The sequence below is a fragment of the Apiospora phragmitis genome, assembly GCF_038363925.1.
Source record: "Apiospora phragmitis strain CBS 135458 chromosome Unknown utg000005l:1.0-4161743.0:1.0-4166827.0, whole genome shotgun sequence".
Taxonomy (NCBI): domain Eukaryota; kingdom Fungi; phylum Ascomycota; class Sordariomycetes; order Amphisphaeriales; family Apiosporaceae; genus Apiospora; species Apiospora phragmitis.
In genome coordinates this window covers 120,813-139,685 of record NW_027117403.1, presented here as the reverse complement: position 1 = coordinate 139,685, position 18,873 = coordinate 120,813, and the positions used below count along the sequence as shown (strand labels likewise).

Below are 18,873 nucleotides of genomic sequence, written 5' to 3'. Positions count from 1 at the left end.
GATCTGAACTTTGAACTTTGACCATTTTTTCAACCAATATTTTTCATAACAACGGTCAACCAGGTCAGATGCTGGAGGGCATACGCAATGAGCTGGGCATAGCGCAGCAAACAGTCTTGTACTTGACATTAATCTTTTTCTGATACCCATCCTGTTTTCGTTGTTCAGTATTTGTTTGCATCGCAACCAATATCCTAGTTGCATAGGTTGTTTCATGTATCTCGACTTTCTGTCCATCTCTACCTCATAATGTCGCAAACACACATGCGCCTCAACTTGGTCATCCGCCGCAACGGTCTTCCCGAGGCCAAGGTGGTATGGCCTGTCCCCCTCGAGGAGAATCCCACCGTATCGAAGCTGCTCGAGCAGGTCAACGACATCATCCCCCTCGAAAGCAGCGACTGGGGCCTGGAGGACTATGCTGTCGAGCTCTCGGCTCCCGACGGTTCCAACTTCGAGTGTCTCCATTTCCAGCCTGTGCGCACCGTCTTGAAGGAGGGCGACCATGTACGCATACGCCCCCTCCCTGACCAACGACCTCAAGCAGCGTCGCCTGTCTGGTCGCTACCAGATCTCCACCGACGGGAAGCATCTGATCGACGGCATCCCTTTTGGAAGACCCCTTCTCAAGGCCCCCAGGGGTAGACCTGCCCTCGATATTCCGCCCCGCAAGCGACGTAGGATTACACTCGATGAGGGTTCTACCGAAGACAGCGATCCTGAGGAGCAAGAGCAAGAGGAAGATAGCTCCATGCTGCTCCTTACAAACGGAGAAGAAAACGACAATGGTGCAAGGCGTGTCACAATCAACACAGTACCCCAAGTCTTTGGCGATGGATCAGACGAGGAGGACGACTCAGATTTTGAGGAAGATAAGATGGATGAGGAAGAATCAGACTCCGAAGACGACGACAACGCCCAAGACAACGAATCTGAGTCGGAGGATGAACCACAAGATGAAGCCATGGACAGCCACGGTTCCGACGAGGATAATCAAAACGAGGATGCCGAGTCGGAAGATCAAGATGCGTCACAAGGGAAGGATGGGTCTGGCCGTGATGAAGAGGGCGATCTCAGTTCTCCTAAGCAAACCTCTGATCAACTTGCTGCTCCGAAGGGCATGGATCTGAGCACGTTGGATGGTCCCAGTCTTCTTCGTGCTGCGTTTCCTACAATCACCGTTTTCTGCAATACCATGCTCGCTAAGTGCGGCGGTAATCTGGATCTGGCGTACAAGGCCCTCCGAAAAGTGTCTGAGCCTGTTCTTCCTCGGGATGAGTTCCGAAAGCGGTCCAGAGAGCAGGTCACTAAACAAGGAAAAGTCACCGAGGATGCTATTCCGGAACGTCCATCACCAACTGGCGAGTCACAAGACCAAGCTGGCCTGGTCGGCGATGAGTCAGATGCTGAAGTTGATGAATTCGCTAAGAAGTTTGATCGCCGTGGCCTCCCCCCTGGATCTATCTCGACGACATCCCAATCAGGTCGTACCAAGAACCACATAGTATTCGAGGGAGAGAAGAAGCCAGACGAAGGCTTACCACCAAGCCGGGACGCACGTGCAGAAGCCCATGCAGGATCGAAGCCCACAGCTGGCGAATCTGACGACAGTAGTAGTGACAGCCAGTCTGAAAGCAGCGATAGTAGAAGCGATAGCGACAGCGACAGTGGCCCCGAAGAGACTTCTGCCAAACGCAACGCCAAACCTTCATCCCGTGGAAATCGTGGTGCAAAATCTAATAGCGACTCCGAAGATACTTCGTCCGACGAGGATTCCAGTGACAGTAGCGATGACGAGAGCGACTCAGAGCATAGTGATAGCGAGAGCAGCGACGAGGAATTTGCCCCCGGATCTGGTGCGCAAGACTCCGATTCCGCATCCGAGTCCGATAGTGACAGTTCAAGTTCAAGCTCCTCTGGTTCGGACCAAGAGGATTCTGGTCGCCACAGCCGAAACGTTGAGCGCAGGCCGCCGGTGAAGGAAAACCAGACCAGCCGTGATACGAATGTGCAACAACCTCAGAATACTGCCGTTACAGCAGCTAAAGGGTCACAGTCATCTTCCGTAGCACCCCAGCAGCCCGAACTCCTTGTGCCACCTGGCTCAGGAAAACGGACTACTAAGCAGCGTAATGCTCGGCGCCGTCTCGCGGCCAGAACCCAAAGGATGGCCGGCCAAGCTCCAGAGACCTATGTGGATCCTAAACCAGATCTGCCGAAGTCGACACAAGATGCGGAGAAGGAGCTTTTCGAAGCCAAGCGGAAAGCACTATTGGATGCCCTCAATTCTGGTGGTGCAGTTATTGGCCCAGACGGCGAGCTAGAGGCTAACGACGTTGACGATACCACCACCGTTTCACAAAAGAGCAATAAACGAAGGCGTGGCGATCGATCCACGCCCGAGCTTGTTGCAGGGGAATCTGGTGACAAGAGCATTGCGACGCCGGCAAGCCAGGAGACCGACCCAGAAGCCTCAGCTCAGAAGAGGCGCCGTGTCGATTTGGGTGCAGGTCGTCGTATGCTCTTTGGCGCCCTTGGTCTCCGTAACCCGAAGACAAAGGATGATGAGAGCAATCTCCGTGCTAAGCTCATGGAGAATGTACGACCACTGCCAAACGCTCGATTGGAGACAGGTGCTGCTGAAAATGCAGATAGTCTTGCCAAGGATGCAACTACTGATCCGGAAGTCTTGGGAGAAGACCCGGATGCCTGGCGCGACAAGATCGAGTATCGAGCTGTAGAGTGCTGGTATGAAGGGGTTGATCTGAGCGAGCCGCCGTTTCCCTTTGAGCAACGATGGGATCCTCAACAGCGAGGCAACAGACCCCGCAAGGGGGAAAAAGAATGGCGGCGAGGCCGAGACGGCTGGCCACGATCAGGAAGAAGAGACTAGTTTTGCTGGGAAGAAAGGAAAACAAGATGAGTCTCTGCCACTGGATGAGGAGTCATACTACAGCTATCAGGGTCAAGCCGGCAGCCAAGATGAGAACCTGAGGCTCAACTATGACGACGTTGAGCCAGAGCAAGTTGACAAAACCGGTAACGCCCAGGCTGATCGCTCGATTGCCGAATCGCATTATTCCGACTTGGATGATCTCCCCTCGTTGCCCAAGGATCTGAATGTGCTAAGACATCTCGAGCCCGGACAGGCGCGGGTCGGCATGGTCATCACATGGAAACAAGTAAGTGCCTCTTGCTTGGACCAAACACCATGGGTCATTTGCTAATCTATTTAACTCAGTTCATCCTGTCCGGGGCTATCAACTGGCAACCGCAGGTTATGGATCTGACTGGTCTCATCACGGAAATCCATGGGGACGATATGCTCGAAGTCATCCTGGCGAAGAGGGACCGCCATCTGGAGCGCCCTGAGAAGCAATACGACGAGCACACCGGAAAACGTATCTATGGGCGTTTCGAGGCTCCGGATGACGATGATGCAGAGGATGAGAATGACGACCCTGACGAGGAGGCCCGACGGAAGCTTAGTTTCTCCGTGGTGGATGGCTACACTACAATGATGGAACCAAGGGTTCGCCAGGACCCATTGACGTCACCAACGGCTCAAAGACGTGCAGATATGACCATGAGCAACCCGGTTGATGAAGTTGTCGAGTCTGGTGAAGCTTCGGGGAACCAGGATCCTGCGGGCGATGCGACATCTTATCCTACATTCGAGACTATCATGGACTCTGCGATGGAGAATCCTCAGCCTACCCAAGAAGACAGTTCCTTGATGACTGGACCAACCACCTCTTCCAATGGTCAGCCGGGCCAAGGTCATCGCTTCATCAATGTTCCCATATCTGACTTCTCGCAGATTACAAGCTCTAGCCAGAGGATCTCGAGATCTCCCGAGCCAGGACCGACCAGCCATCAACCTGCTACGGATTGGGCCGTTGCTTTATCTGATGGCGCCGAGCCCGTGCTTCCTGATGGTGGACAGACTACACCTACGCGCGAGCAGTCTTCCGTTCCAACAACCCATTTCAATGATACGAATGGAGATATCCTAACCGGAACACCAAAGTCGACATATCCGAAAGTGGTCGAGCGTCCATCATCAGTCAGCAGTGACCACAGCGGCCGCCAACCGGATTTTGCCACGACAGCGGAAACACCCGAGCCGGATTTAATCAAAGAAACTACAGAGGACGAGAGAGGTCGTGCTGAAACCAACGACCGACAAGAATCTGCCGGAGGTGGATGTGCCTCCCGCACCTAGTCCAGTTCGACTCTCCAGTTCCGCATTAGGTTTTTCGAGGAAGAGCGCGGCGATGATTCAGACGCTTCGTCTTCATCGTTGCCCTCATTGAGCACAGCACTAAGGGAAAGCTCGCAAAGATCTTCTCAGTGGTTCGGTTCTCAAGAATCACGCCAAAAGCCCCACGCTTACCGCCGGACTTGAGCTCGGAGAATGAAGAAGAAGAAGTCATAAGAGGCTCCCAGGGCTGCCGGACCAACAGAACGCCGATGAGGATTCCAACATTATCCCCGATAGCTTCCAGACTGCTTCGCAGTCGAAGCCCAACATCGAAACTTCATCCATGGTAGGCGGTGAGATGGACCGGAGAAAGATGTTGATGTCATCGCAGGACCAATTCACAGGATCACGAGGTCGCGTTGGATCCAACATCTCCCCGCCTCCCGTGCTACGCAAGACCAAGTCCACAAGCCCCTTTGTCAAGCAGCGCAACTCGCCCCCGGCACCCAGATCCTCACTGCAGCATTCTATCCCGCCCGGAACGCAGGTTGTCGGGATAAGTTCCGACTCTGATGAGGAACAAGTTTTTGGCTCTCCGTCGGAACACATGGATAATTCCGCAGATGAAGAGAACGATGCAACGGGGGCACCGTCAGAGTTGTCCTCGGCTTTACCTGATGGATCAGGGTGGGTTCAGAAGAAACGTCCAGAAAAGTTGTCCTCCACCATGAGCGGCCGCGGCAAAACAGTCGTGAGCGGAAGGAGAGCGACGTTCCCTGCATCGCAACCTATTCGGAAGCCCAAGTCGCAAACCGCCGCATCCATGTACAAGAATCGCGTCAAGTCTCGTAGGACTGCTTAGTTGGCGGCTCGGAAAGACGCATGAAGGCTTTGTGAAGACCACATCTTGGAACAGCTCAGCCACTCGGAAGAGTGCTGGACCCTTGATCAGGGCACCCGTGTTACGTTATCCGCTTAACAAGCAGCGAACAAGCTCTTAGCTTACATAGCTACTACATACCTGCACATGTATAGTGGGCCATCTCGATGTAACCATACATCGGATGGTCCGAATTGTCTGCCTGTATAATCATGCCGTTTTGCCCATGCCCATGTTCTTGAATGCCAACTCATTAGGCAACTCTTACTGCTGAGAAAGGAGGCTTCGAGTTGCGATTGGGCATCGGAGGATTAATTTACGTTACGGTATGCAAACTAGTATCCACCCGGGAGTTAACCTTAACGCTCTGCGCAGGAACCCGCCCGGCAGTTCTCGGTCTTATAATAGAGTTGCTCTGGAATTGTCGTGTGGTATAACGCGATGTAAATGCAGACACAACTCCACCGCTGCCGAAATGCCGGCATACTGCGCTGCAAGAGAAGACATACCCCTGAGGCTACGTAGGTGACGGGCTATCATGCGGTCTGACAGACTGGCGATTGTGGATGGAAAGTCGGATGCACGTAGTATGCACTCCTTGATCCAAGCGTAGAACAACAGAAAATTCTCACGATGGACCTGCGTCGAAGGTCCGAGAGAATCGTGGTGGGTTCGGGTTTGCGGAATTACGGCGTTACGGCCAGCAGGCTAGCTGGGTGATGGAACGAGTGGTCGTGGTAGTGGATATACTCAATTATAGTAGCTCACTATAGTTCTTGGCAATATCTAGTAAATTGTCTGGTAGTACGATTGAAGCCTGATTGCGGTGACTATGGGTTATGCGGAAAAGGAGGAGTTGGCGGCTCAACAGACCATCATGGCCATGGTCAGAGAGTCTAGCCAGAGCCTGGTGGACTCAAGCATGAGAGTGAGAGCAAGTGTATATAATGTCGACGACGGCCGCCCGTATTCAACCTTCTCGCTAATTTGATCAGCAGCAGCAACAGCGCCAGTCTTCCGCAGCCAAGCAACTTGATCTCCTACTGCCTCTTTAAGAGACAAGACAAGTACAAGACCAGACCAGACAACGACAAACAGGCATCATCATGGGTTCCTCCAAGACCGCTGCTATCCTCTCCACCTTCGTGGCCGCCGCCCAGGCCTCGTCGGTCCTCCTCTCGGGCGGCACCGTCATCGCCTTCGACCAGGCCAGCCAGTCCCTCAACGTCGTGCGCGACGGCTCCGTCCTGATCGAGGACGACCGCATCGCGGGCGTCTACGAGAAGGGCACCACCATACCCGCGGCGAAGGACAACGCCACGCACGAGGTCGTCGACTGCGCGGGCAAGATCATCTCGCCCGGCTTCATCGACACGCACCGCCACGGCTGGCAGACGGGCTTCAAGACGATCGCGTCCAACACGTCGCTGGCCGAGTACTTTGTCCGGTTCGGCGAGTTCGTGGCGGGCGACCACCTGACGGCCGACGACGTCTACATCGGCCAGCTCGCGGGCCTGTACGAGGCCCTCAACGCGGGCACCACGACGTCGCTCGACCACGCGCACCACACCTGGTCCAACGCCACGAGCCGCGCGGGCTTGCAGGCCTCGGTCGACAGCGGCGCGCGCGTCTTCTGGGCCTACGCGTTCCACAACGTCACCGACTTCAGCGTGCCCGAGCAGATCGCTGACTTCCGCGGGCTGATGCGGGACGTGCCGACCAAGGACACGCTCGTGACGCCGGCTATGGCGTACGACTCGTTCTATGCTAACCCCTACGGGCAGGAGACTCGGGACGTCATGGCTCTCGCTCGGTATGTTCTTTCTCGTAGCCCCCTTGATCGTGCCCCTTTGATCAGACAAGAAGCTAATTACTTTGTGTGTTACAGTGAGTACAATATCTCCGCCATGACCGCCCACTACCTCGGAGGACCTTGGGCTAGTAAGTCTCCTATTCTCCCCCTCTTTACCTTGTTCCATAAAACACATCCAGTAAAAACGACAGAACTAACAAGTGTCTCCCTCCCCAACAGCCAACAACAGCCCCGAGCTGCTGCACGAGCTCGGCTTCCTCAACGACAGCATCCCCGTCGTCTTCTCGCACGGCTCCTTCATGACGGAGAAGGACGCCGAGCTGCTGCACTCGTGCAACCAGTACCTGGCCAACACGCCCGAGTCCGAGATGCACTACGGCCACTCGCACGAGCCCAGCATCCACTTCGGCGTGCAGGACCAGATGGCGCTGGGCGTGGACACCTTCTTCACCTACTCGACCGACATGGCGACGCAGGCCCGCATCTGGCTGCAGCACGCCCGCTACGCGCTCTACTACGACGTGCTGAAGCAGGGCGCCATCCCGCCCAACGACCCCATGTCCGTCAACCAGGCCTTCCTGCTCGCCACGCGCGCCGGCGGCCAGGCCCTGCGCCGCGACGACATCGGTATCATTGCGCCGGGCGCCGTCGCCGACGTGCTGGTGTACGACGGCCGCTCCCCGTCCCTGCTCGGCTGGGTCGACCCCGTCGCCGCCGTCGTGCTGCACGCCAACGCGGGCGACCTCGAGCACGTGCTGGTGGGCGGCAAGTTCGCCAAGCGCGACGGCAAGCTGACGGCGGCCAACTACGCCAAGGTCCAGGACACCCTCCTGGAGAGCGCCGCTCGCATCCAGGCGACGTGGCGCGAGCTGCCTGTGCCCGCTATGGACACCACGTTCACGACGTCGGGGGCGCCTTATGTTCGCGCGGAGGAGGTCAATATCATGAAGGGCGTGGCTGCTGCTGCGGCCGGTAACGATGGATACGGCCACAAGTTCGATTAAGGGGACCAATCACATCGAACGAGTGATATATGCCCACTGTAATCCTGTACCTAATCTGGGCTTTGGAGAGATTCAAGTAACCTATCTGTTTGCTGCTTGCTGCTAGCATCCCTGCTTGCTCCTGTTGCCAAATAGCAATTCCGTCACTCATTGCCAATTCGAATGCTTAGGTAACCTACAAAAATAATAATACAAATAATATCCCGAAAAAAAGCTTGTTCAGTTTGATGAAGTTTGGTACTATAATATCCTTGTCCTTCCCCACAGCGTCGCACTGAGTTCTTGATTTTAGGAATAAACAGGGGGTGGGGGTTCTAGAAAACTCCCCGACGATCCGGTTAGGACCAGCAACTCCGTATGTGCTGCAGGCTGTCAAGCTGTCAAATTTCGAATTCCCGGGTCACTAACAACAAGATCTGCACTCTTTGTAATAACCTTGATTTTACTGGCGGATATCTGAGATGGAGAGACCCTCCTGTCAAATATAAAAAAACCTATCACCCTTTCGGAATTAGGCTCGAGATGTGCCGGATTTGGGTCCGGCTCTCGGTTGACAGGGGAGGCATCGTTTAAGACCGTAGAAGCGGCTCGTCCGGCCACATACCTAACATATCAAGCAAGTATTTACGGCATCAATTACATCATCCTCCATGAGAGGATCTCGGAATAGCCACTGTTGAAAAATCTGTCAGTGAAAAGTCAGCGGGAGAATGCCGTTGAGGTGGACACGAGCTCGGCTTAACCGGAATTCTTGTTGAGATACCTGTGTCCATGATACTCCGAATTAATGATGACTTCACATCCATCGAGAACAAGTTGTGTGGTTTGTCTCCTTTGTCTCCGTACCTATCCAAAGTGAAAAATAAATCCGAGTCTTCTCCTTCCCGGCACCCGCCTATTCTTCAGCAAGCCTCGGATGCAGCCAGTGGTTTTCCGAAGTGACAAATCGAAACAGGGGCCAGGAACTGTAGCTTGGAATTGGCTGTCCTCGGTACCCGAGCCAGAGGTCCCTATTACGGCCCATAAGTCCCAAGAGGCCCGACGTTAGCTGACTTCGGAAGTAGTCCTTTTCTTCCGGCCACATAGGCTGGGCGGGCGGCCGAGTTTGTTGGAGCTTGTTGGAGCTTCTGCCCGGGCCGTGACAGTCCCGGTTCATTCGCTTCGAATGGACATATGCCGCTGGAAGCGCGTAGACCCTGATTAGATCTCCTGTGAACATAAACGACCCATCTCAAACCATATGCCTCAAAATCATTGAGTCACACCACCAGGATCTGGCATTTGCAGAGATTCAAGATAGTTGCTGAAAAGCGTCCCAGCAGCACAGAGATGATGCAGGGCGCAGCGGGTGATCTCCATTCGTATCAATTGCCGTCGTAGCTTCGCCAATTCCGTCTCGCGGGGCCTATATGTACAAGGTATTTTCTTCTTTCTCATCCTCTTTCTCATCCTCTGCCCTTCCTCTGGATCTGGGACTGCCCTTGGGTTGACCCCGGCCTTAGTTGCTTCGTGCGCCCTCCTTGGCCTCCCGGAGCTCGTTCATCTTGACCACCCGCTTCTTGAACTCATCGTACTGGCACTTCTCGTAGCTGTGTCGCTCGTCCTGCATTTGGTAGAAAAAAAAAAATGTGTAAGCAAAGCGGTACCTCTGGGACTGGCCGTTCGGAACTTGTCCTTTCTCCCCGGCTGAGGGACTATGACTGAACGTACAGCGCACTTCCAGGGTAGGTAGTAGGTATCTTGACGGCATCGGTTCAGCGGGATCAAGAGGTTCGCGCAGCTGTCTCGGTACTGGATCGGCAGCTTGGCTTCCCGCATCTCCTCGCGGGTCGCCTCTGTGGCAGGGAATTGTCAGTTGTCGCCCGCACTGGAGACGGAATGGTTGGAGACAGGGCGCATGGCTTACTGGGCAGAGCCTCGGCAGAGCTTCTGGCCATGGCTGCTGGTCGAAATATGTGGTGAAATTGGGTTGAGCAATTGTCTCGTGTCAAGACGTTCGATGGCCGGGCTTCAAAGCTTCCTCTCTCAACGGTGCCAATTGAACCACCTCAATGGCGCATATCCGCTTGGAGCTTCAGCCCGCCCGGCCGTCCAATTGGTCGGCGGCGGTGGAATGAATTGCCGATTTTGCGCCCCACTTCACTGACTTGTGGCTGGAGGGGATGCAAGTCAACATTCGAGATCAACAGGGCAAGAGACTCTCTTGCTTGATCCAATTCGAAAGCCAAAACCGACGCTTCTTTCGGGTGCTGTTTTCGTCATCTATGCTATTCCATTTTTTGCATGCAATCACTGTTTGCTAGACTTGTCTCTGGAGGCATCCTGGAACATGGCCAGGTTTCTCAAGAGCATCGAACAAGTGTTTGTCTCCCGCTTCCGGGAACCATGTACAACAACGACAACATCAACTAGTACTCGCTATGCCACGATCTGCAAATTGACAGGTCTACCAATGGCTCTACGGTTATCGCTACTTTGCACCATATCCGATCGAAATGATGGCCTTGGGAGCCCTGGTGCAGCTGTCGATTTCCTGGCAAGGAAATCCATGATGACAAGAACAAGCCACGACCCAACCGCATCTGACTTTCTACTGACTCTGGCGGTTGTACACATTGACATGCTTGACTCGCCTAGTAGCGAGCGACAATGACGCCATCTAGACCTTGACCTTCCTTTCCTTTGTTACACTTTCATCAGATGCCCTAGCCCATCTGCCGCCTCGCCAGATGTTGCAAGCCGTTGCTGCACTCGTTGCAGCACTCACTACACTCGGACCTTCTACAAGCGGCTTAGCGGTCCTGCGGCATTGGCCAACCGTCAACTCAACTTCCGGACTGAAGCTATCTGACGGATCGGTCATGCGAGGTGGGGGGACCGCCCATTGGCACGCGATGTTACTTACTTCCCATTTGGGGCATCACGGCCGGCATGTTTGTTATCTCTGGGCCCCCGGTCAGAGATACAGAGATACGCGGGCAGCTTGGCGATTGGCCTTTGTTGGCAAAGCGTTGCAGATATGACCCCCGATGCTGCGTTCATTGTCAAGACTCGGCATAGGTAGGTGCATTAGTATGCTAGAGCGCTCCGGCACATGCCGCAAAGGCATCCGGATATGGTGCGTTATCGCCTTGGCCGCTTTGGTAGGTAGGCGTGTAGAGGTTTATAAACTATGTGATCCCCCCCGGGCACCCTCGGGCTTCTGGTAGGTCTGGCTCCCACCGGTTCACGCTCTTTCCTTCCGTCGGACGTTGCTGTATCTTGTCTGCTACCGCATCTGGTCTGAGTGCGTCGTCGAGATGAGGAGTTCGGTGTTCGCGTCTCTGTTTACGGGTGCTGCGTGGTTCCAAGCCGCCTTTGGCTTGTTTCCGCCGGCACCCAGGATGGAGCCTCTCGAGTTGGCCGACAACGAAATGACTTCTCTGATGGATGTCTCCGACAAAATGACCGGCACTGGCACCTTTCAGCAGTACATTGACCACAACAACCCGGATGTTGGGAACTTCTCCCAGTCATTCTGGTACAATGCGACTAATTGGAAGGGTCCTGGCTCCCCTGTACGTTCAATCGAGACCTCATGCTTGAGGTATATGTCCCTAAACTGACAGTCAACAGGTAGTCATCATGACACCGGGCGAGGTCGCTGCTGCTGGGTACACGGGCTATTTGACCGAGAAGGCCCTTACCGGCATGTACGCCAAAGCAGTCGACGGCGCAGTTATCATCGTTGAACGTATGAGCGACCCCCTTTCTATTGCCACTATTATTCCGTGACGGAGTCCTAAGACCGAGAGACAGATCGCTACTGGGGAAACTCGAGCCCATTCGAACTGCAGAGCACCAAGAACTTGCAGTACTTGACGTTGGAGCAAAGCGTGGCCGACTTTGTCAACTTTGCACGCAACGTCAAGCTGCCTTTCGACCCCAGCGGCAAGACCAATGCGCCGCAAGCGGTACGACATTTGATTCAAGATTGGTGAACCCGATTCAGTTGCTAACTCTACTACCAGCCCTGGGTATTCACCGGAGGTTCCTACCCTGGTGCCCTAGCCGTCTGGATCGAAAAGGTGAGAGAGAGCGAATACTCATGAGGATTACGTCACCAGACACTGATTTCCAAATTGCAGTTGGCTCCGGGCACTTTCTGGGCATACCATGGGAGCAGCGGTCCGCTGCAGGCCATCTACGACTACTGGCAGTACTTTCAGCCGATCCAAGATGTAAGTATCCCGCCGCACCGACGAAGTCTAATACTTAAGACGAAGCTTCTGACGTCGGCCCAGGGCATGCCCAAGAACTGTAGTTCGGACTACTCAACCATCATCGACCATGTGGACAAGACCTTTACGCAAGGCTCAGATGAGGATAAGCGTGCGCGTAAGTACCTGCTCACAGGATCCCTGGCCAAGTCGAGGTGTCAGGCTTAAGCAGTGTGTCTGCATCATGGTCTTGAAGATGCCCAAGCCACATTCGTGAGATCCGATCACTGACACCGCGGATTACAGTCAAGGAAATGTTCGCTGTCGAGGATCTCGAAATGGACAACGACGCCGCCAGTGCCATCTCGTCTCCTATCTGGGCCTGGCAAAGCATCCAATTCGACTCTGGCTACTCCAAGTTCTACCAGATGTGCGACGCCATCGAGGGTGCTTTCACCAATACCACGTATACCTACGGCGAGCTAGGGGTTGGGCTCAAAAATGCACTCCCCAACTTTGCCAAGTGGTTCAAAGCATCGTATCTCCCAGGATGTGGGTTCCCTCTCACCTCGAGCACTCGGTGCTGTATTGCTGACCATGGCTCTCCCTAGATTGTGAGGCCTATGGCTACAAAGACTGGGCTGGCGAGATGAACGTACAGTGTTTCAACTCGTACAACGGCTCCATGGAAGCCTTCAAGGACTACTCGCCCGCCAACACTGTTGGCCGAACCTGGGTTTGGATGACTTGCAATGAGCCTTTCTTCTACTACCAAACGTAAGCCATCCATCCAATCCAATTAGTAGCTCACAGGGAGGAGGCTCCGTTTTCTCGCTTGGATGAATCGCTGACCATGGCATAATAATTACAGTGGCGCCCCTGCGGGAATGCCGACCGTCTTCTCCCGTCTCGTCGACGCCAGCTACTACCAGCGGCAGTGCGAGCTGTGGTTCCCGCGCGAGGGCAAGTACACGTACGCCAGCGCCAAGGGCGACACGGCGCAGGCGCTCAACCTCGAGACGGGCGGCTGGCTCTACACGGACACGACGCGCGTGCTGACGTCGAACGGGCAGTACGACCCGTGGCGGCCCGCGAGCGTCTCGTCCACATTCCGGCCCGGCGGACCGTTTCCGGGGACGCCCAAGGCGCCCGTCATCCTGATCGAGGGCTCGCGGCACTGTAACGATTTGTTGTTGCGGAACGCGGTGCACGCGCCGGTGCAGGCGGCCATGGAGGCTGAGGTGGAGCAGATCACGGCGTGGGTCGGGGACTTTTACAAGGCGGGCAAGGAGAGGAGACGGGTGGCAAGGGGTGGGGTGGGAACGACACGAGATACCCTGACGACCTGATTGGGAACTCCAGTCGGTTTGCTGCATGGGTTGTGGGGGAGGCGGCCCTGACGAACAGCAAGCGTTATGGATATGCCCCTGTCTTGCATTACTACCTAATCATACATACGAGAATTTCTATTGTATATATTTTCAACAATGCTCTGGCAATTTGCCTCTCAAGCAAGGTCCATGAAGGTTTGGATGACCATGTGGTTCTGTAGTGAAGTGCCTATGCCAATTCCGATGGCAAATGCAAATGCGCGCTGAAAGGGGCTTGGTCTACTGCAACTATTTCAGGTCAGGCTGAACTTATCCCATCTCAAAAGTCATCCCACTTTCCTGTACTCCGTACACTTGAGCAGACACGAAACTCAGATTCATTCAGATGCAGATGGAAAAAATAGAAACCGGGGATACGGGCATTCGAAAGCCGAAGTTGGAGTCTGCTGTTTTCTTGCGCGCCGTGAGTCAACGAGAAGGGCGTGGCGGCGCGGGCGCAAGTCACGGCGTCCGAACGCCTTCTAGAGTTGGGCCGGCCAATGTTTGGATAATCCGGTGATGTTTTTCAAGTCACTCTTCTTTTTCCTTTGGAAATAGTAATTTTTCCGTAGAACCGAATATTTATCTTGAATAAAAGTACTGTTGAGTTTGTAACGGGCAATTATAGCCTTACTCGATCGTCTCATTAATGCAATAAGGTGACGACGGGATGGGATCATCCAAAAAAGTAGGTAGTTAACCAAAGTCTGCCGCACGCTCCACCAACACCATCAAAACAACACCACCATCTACCCCTCCTAACGTCCATTTCACACATAACTTCCAACGCCCGCATCAACATGGAGAACATGGACAACCTGGACAGTCTGGACATACACGAACTCGGCCGTGTCCTGACGGAAGACCGCAAGCCCAACGGCCAGTTCAGTCCCGAGGCTATGGCGGCCATTGTGGCGCTGCGCGTGGCCGGTCTGCCGCGGAAGCTGATTGCCGACGCGTTCGGCACGCCGCGCGTCGAGGCGGTCAACAACCTCGTGCGGCGCTTCTTTCAGGAGAAGTCGCCGAAACCGAAGAAGAGGTCGGGCCGGCCTCGGACACGATTGTCGACGCGTCGGCAAGATCGCCGTGGCCTAGGATCCCAGAGGCGCGCCCAGCCGCACGCCGAGATGCAGGAGAAGGCGTAGAAGAGCCGAGCTGGCACGCGGGATCGCCAGGCTCGAAACTTTGTCGCACAGTTTCTGCTCCAGGTGCTGCTATGGCCAATTTGCACGATCTTGTACGCTCGTACCTCGACCTAGCAGCTTCGACATTACCTCTTCGCTCCAGTGAACGGCAGTGGCCGGGTTGCAGAACTAAACACCCGGCCGAATGCAGTATTGGCTTTGTGGCATCTCATCGTGTACGCTGAACGTGGATTTTCGGTGTAATCAAGTGCTATCCTGCGTTGAGCCTTGGACGCTTGGCTTTGACGAAGCTTAGGACCACCCCGAGTCCGCCGTAGAAGGCGAGGCCCGCCACAGCCACTTCTCGGACCACAGCCCTGGGATGCACAAGTTTGGCATCATGCTTGTCCTGTGGGGGGCACTGGTACCTCAGGGGCCCATCTCGCCTCCAAGTGCCACGAAAGACTGGAAATGACATATGCAGAGTTTTCTTGTCACTACGGCTCTCGGATGCGGCGTCTTCCCACGGCAGCCCCATGTTTCTGCAGCCGGCATTTCCTGTTAGTTGTTCTGGAGTACTGGCAAGGGATTGTCGGGTAAAGGGAGGATGCTTGGGGACTTGAAGAGCAAACCAGCTTCGCCCCTGACGCCTCCAACCCCCCCCCCCCAATGGCCATGCCACTCGTTTTCGTCGTCTAAGCAGCTCAATCAAGAAATTAGTTATAGAGACGGCCGCATAAGTAATGGGAAGCACTTTTTCATTGGATCTACCTCGACCATACATGCGCCTTTACGCCGGCGAAATGAGTTATCGTGAATCTTCGTACCGGGTTGGATGCCCGCTCACCCTGCAAGCCAAATCCCCGGGTTGCGCACCAGCTGTTTTCAAATAATACCACCATTAGAGTATAGTACACTCATGCTCCTTCAGAAACCCGGACAGGACAGGCCGCTTCCCATCCTTCAAACTCGATAGATCCGTATTGATTGACCTTTGGGTCTCTCAGTGAAGCTTCCACAAGCTCGACATGCTCGGAATTCCATCTTTCCAACCGGGCCGAAATCACCAATTGGATGCCTGCCACGCATGTACATTCATCAACAATTTTATTTCCGAATGAAAGTGAATGGATGTTGTTCGCTCGTTGAGAGTACCTAATCGTGGCGTTTGTTTGTTGTTCGACATGTCGCCTCTTCAAATCACCTTCCTACATTCCTTCCTTCCTTCCTTCCTTCCTTCAAACCCGGGAAAGCCGCTTGATCTCGTAGTTCGTCCGCGTCTGCCGCGCCCGCCGCCACTGCACCAGCTCCAGCTTGGCCAGGACCACGACGGCGAGCTGGAGGACGAGCATAGGACACAAGTTCCAGAACCAGCCGTTCATGATGCTGACGGCAGCCTTCACGTCGCCGCGGCTCTCGACCAAATCCAAATTCAGCACGGCCGGGAACCAACTCTGCGGCGTCCACGAGTCGAGCGGGTACGGGTCCGCTCCTCCTGATGAAGAGGAGGCGTTCATGGCCGCCTCGATCCGGATGTCCTGCCCCTGCCGTGCCGCCGTCACGTTGTAGACGTACCCCAGCGTCGCCGCCGTGAAGAGCAGCAGCGGGACCTGCAGCGCGACCCAGCCGTAGTACGCATACAGCAGCGCCCGCGCCCGCAGGCTCGACGTGTGCCGCAGGTGGTAGCTGTGGCGGTTGTGCAGGCGGAGGTGGCGGCCGCGCGACCAGAGGGCCAGGAACCCGCCGGCGCCGACAAGCAAGAAAGTGGCCCCCGCGTCGGCGAGCGCGACGTACGTCTGGGTCAGGAGTAAGTTGGCCGGCTCGCCCCAGAGCGTGTACTGGGGCGAGTCCGGGTGCACGCCGTCGTAGAAGTGGAAGCCGGCGCTCGCGGTGGTGCGCAGCCAGGCTAGGGTCGTGCTGAGGAGGCCGACTTCGATCAGGGCGGAGCAGATGAGGAGGACCAGGCCTAGCTCGAGGCAGAGGGAGAGCGTCGTCGTCATTTTTGGGTGGGTTTGCGTCGTCGTCGACTTATTACTGTTTCCTTCTTTTTTATTTCCTTCGTCCCTTCTTTCGCCCCTTTCTCTGCTAGAAGAGTGTTCACACCGGGGCGGTAATGGAAAGAATACGAAGACCGAGCACAAATAGAAAGAGAGAAGCTGAGTTGCCGCGGCCGAGTGTTATTGTTATCGATGTTTGCTTCTCAAATGACAAACACCTGACAGCAGCGTACGCCGTGTAGGGAAACCGCACGCCACACACACTTATCTGGCAACGCCCACGATGCACTTGACACACCGCCAGTCTGAGAAGAACGGACTGATGGGGGAGGGATCTTATACACACATCTCCAGGATGCGTGAAGCACAGTTGCCGAGGAGGACTGTTGCTCGAGCCGGCCACTTGGATTTTGTTTAAACTCAAGACAAGAGGAAGAAGAATAGAAGAGGCCAGGAACGAAACTAGACGGAAACCTTTGTTCTAAGCTGCAGGAGCACCGTTGCCTTTTCTTTTCCCCGCCTCCTCTTCTCACCCACTCGACTGCAGGAGGAGGCGGTTCGGTGGAAAGCAGCAAGCCAAGCAGATTGCGTAAAGTAGAAGAGGTCTAGGCAAATATGCTCAAAATATGCGCGGCTGCGACCTGCATTGCGCTTCTGCATCGAACTGGCTTGCGGCCCAAACTAAAAGGATTCCCCAATCTTTCCCCTCATCCTATGACCTGCTGATGCTCCTCCTCCTCCTTCTACCTCCACCGTTTCTTATCTCTCTCCTCCGCCGGCTACCAGCCATATCCGACGTCGCACGGCCTATGCCAAGCGGTGCCTGCCAGTGTCAATCAAACTACGACTAGTTCCAGTGTTCCATCGTCGTTTTGGCGTACGAGCGCGCGCTTGCGGGAACTGAAGAAGTTTCGATCATGGTGAAATTCGCGGGCGCAACGCCTTTAGATTGCGGTGGCCGGGGGGGGGGGGTTGGGCCCGGAGGGCGGAGGGACGGAGAGAAGGAGTCCAACTTTATACGATGGGCTTGCAGGTGGCGTTTTTTTCTCTCCTTCTCGCACACACCAGCGTTTGAACCATGTACCTAGCCTATCTTCCTTCGCGCGTGGCGCCTCAGGAAACACTTGGACGAAGAAGATCCTGTTACATACATAATTCTCATCAGGATGGAAGCTCGGCATGATTAATAAACGAGCGCGCCCCCAGCCCATGCTGCTGCAGTCCATCATCACGATCTTCCAGGCCGGTCGTGCGTTAGCATCATGCTCGATCGCTCTCTACTACTTTTTGAAAGCTGGATGATAAGTAATCCTCACGCGCACATGTTCTTTTTGAAGTTGGATGATAAGTAATCCTCACGCGCGCACATGTTTCTTTGCTAAGAATCATGTGCTGCTGTCCTACATACCCTGCGAGCACAGAGCCGTGCGGCTCATATGGGGTTGCTGTTACACACCTCCGACCTGCATATGCCGCCGTCTCCTTCCGGTGACGGGGGGCGTACATAAACAAAAAGCATGTATGTATGCCGGCTACCGCTGATCGACCATCCAATAATGTCGCGTCGGCAGCAGCAACATCTTCTCCGCAGTACCGGATGGGTGGATGGATGGGTGTCGATGAGTTGACATTGAGAGATAGGAGCCGATCGGTCGGCTGGTCTGCCCTGCCTGCCTGCCTGCATATTCCTTAAGAAGCCACCCAGCCAGCACGCCGCAGCCGCCGTAGCCTCTCGGCGTCCACCAATCGTTGCAAAAGAAAGCAAGGCAGCGATTTGCCATGGCGATTGTTGGACATGGTTCGGAAGGATTCTCTTTTAGAATCCAACCAACAGGGAGGGCCCGGGCAATCTGCCTCCGACTTACCTACATGTAAGTAAAGTTGGAAACGAAGACACTGCACTGCGATCCTCCCAAACTCAAACAGCGACAGGAATAGCTTTTCACTGCCGCTGCTGTTTCAGCTGCATAAGTAGAGAGTGGCTTTCCATATCCCATAAAACGCAGCGCCGGGCCTCCTCATGCCAAGCATCGTATATGCAGTACAAAAATTAAGAGCATGACTCTCAATAAGAGGGGATAATTAACTTGAGTGATGATGATGGCGGCGGCTGACTTTGCGACTGTGCCAATGCGTACATGGTGTGGCCTAATACTTACATTGATATAGTAAGCGCTTTTACCAACCACCTCTACCCTTCCACTCCGGTCGTCGGTCTGTCTGGTGGACGAACCAAACAGAGGGGAAGAACCAGACTGGGAGGTTGGTCGGGCAGCACTGCA

At 54.8% G+C, this 18,873-nt stretch overlaps 7 protein-coding genes across 7 annotated transcripts; 5 read left to right on the top strand and 2 right to left on the bottom strand.

The window, feature by feature from the left end:
- Positions 1-249: 249 nt before the first annotated feature.
- On the top strand, positions 250-4,225 carry PG994_004123 (uncharacterized protein; the record flags this gene model as incomplete). The annotated part of the gene is made up of 4 exons (XM_066855532.1): positions 250-477; positions 548-2,748; positions 2,834-3,182; positions 3,242-4,225. The coding sequence occupies 4 exons, from the start codon at positions 250-252 to the stop codon at positions 4,223-4,225; spliced, it is 3,762 nt and encodes a 1,253-aa protein (XP_066717699.1).
- A 322-nt stretch (positions 4,226-4,547) lies between these two features.
- Positions 4,548-5,066, top strand: PG994_004122 (uncharacterized protein; the record flags this gene model as incomplete). Its single annotated transcript, XM_066855531.1, has 1 exon — positions 4,548-5,066. One exon carries the CDS (start codon positions 4,548-4,550, stop codon positions 5,064-5,066), a length of 519 nt encoding a protein of 172 aa, XP_066717698.1.
- Positions 5,067-6,190: 1,124 nt separating this feature from the next.
- PG994_004121 (uncharacterized protein) lies at positions 6,191-7,901 on the top strand (the record flags this gene model as incomplete). The annotated part of the gene is made up of 3 exons (XM_066855530.1): positions 6,191-6,897; positions 6,973-7,025; positions 7,117-7,901. 3 exons carry the CDS (start codon positions 6,191-6,193, stop codon positions 7,899-7,901), a joined length of 1,545 nt encoding a protein of 514 aa, XP_066717697.1.
- A 1,498-nt stretch (positions 7,902-9,399) lies between these two features.
- PG994_004120 (uncharacterized protein) lies at positions 9,400-9,838 on the bottom strand (the record flags this gene model as incomplete). Its single annotated transcript, XM_066855529.1, has 3 exons — positions 9,400-9,504; positions 9,612-9,736; positions 9,808-9,838. The coding sequence occupies 3 exons, from the start codon at positions 9,836-9,838 to the stop codon at positions 9,400-9,402; spliced, it is 261 nt and encodes an 86-aa protein (XP_066717696.1).
- Positions 9,839-11,200: 1,362 nt separating this feature from the next.
- On the top strand, positions 11,201-13,449 carry PG994_004119 (uncharacterized protein; the record flags this gene model as incomplete). The annotated part of the gene is made up of 8 exons (XM_066855528.1): positions 11,201-11,458; positions 11,517-11,634; positions 11,700-11,854; positions 11,912-11,968; positions 12,029-12,278; positions 12,407-12,652; positions 12,712-12,877; positions 12,972-13,449. 8 exons carry the CDS (start codon positions 11,201-11,203, stop codon positions 13,447-13,449), a joined length of 1,728 nt encoding a protein of 575 aa, XP_066717695.1.
- An 821-nt stretch (positions 13,450-14,270) lies between these two features.
- PG994_004118 (uncharacterized protein) lies at positions 14,271-14,615 on the top strand (the record flags this gene model as incomplete). The annotated part of the gene is made up of 1 exon (XM_066855527.1): positions 14,271-14,615. One exon carries the CDS (start codon positions 14,271-14,273, stop codon positions 14,613-14,615), a length of 345 nt encoding a protein of 114 aa, XP_066717694.1.
- A 1,217-nt stretch (positions 14,616-15,832) lies between these two features.
- Positions 15,833-16,594, bottom strand: PG994_004117 (uncharacterized protein; the record flags this gene model as incomplete). Its single annotated transcript, XM_066855526.1, has 1 exon — positions 15,833-16,594. One exon carries the CDS (start codon positions 16,592-16,594, stop codon positions 15,833-15,835), a length of 762 nt encoding a protein of 253 aa, XP_066717693.1.
- Between the last annotated feature and the right edge of the window lie 2,279 nt (positions 16,595-18,873).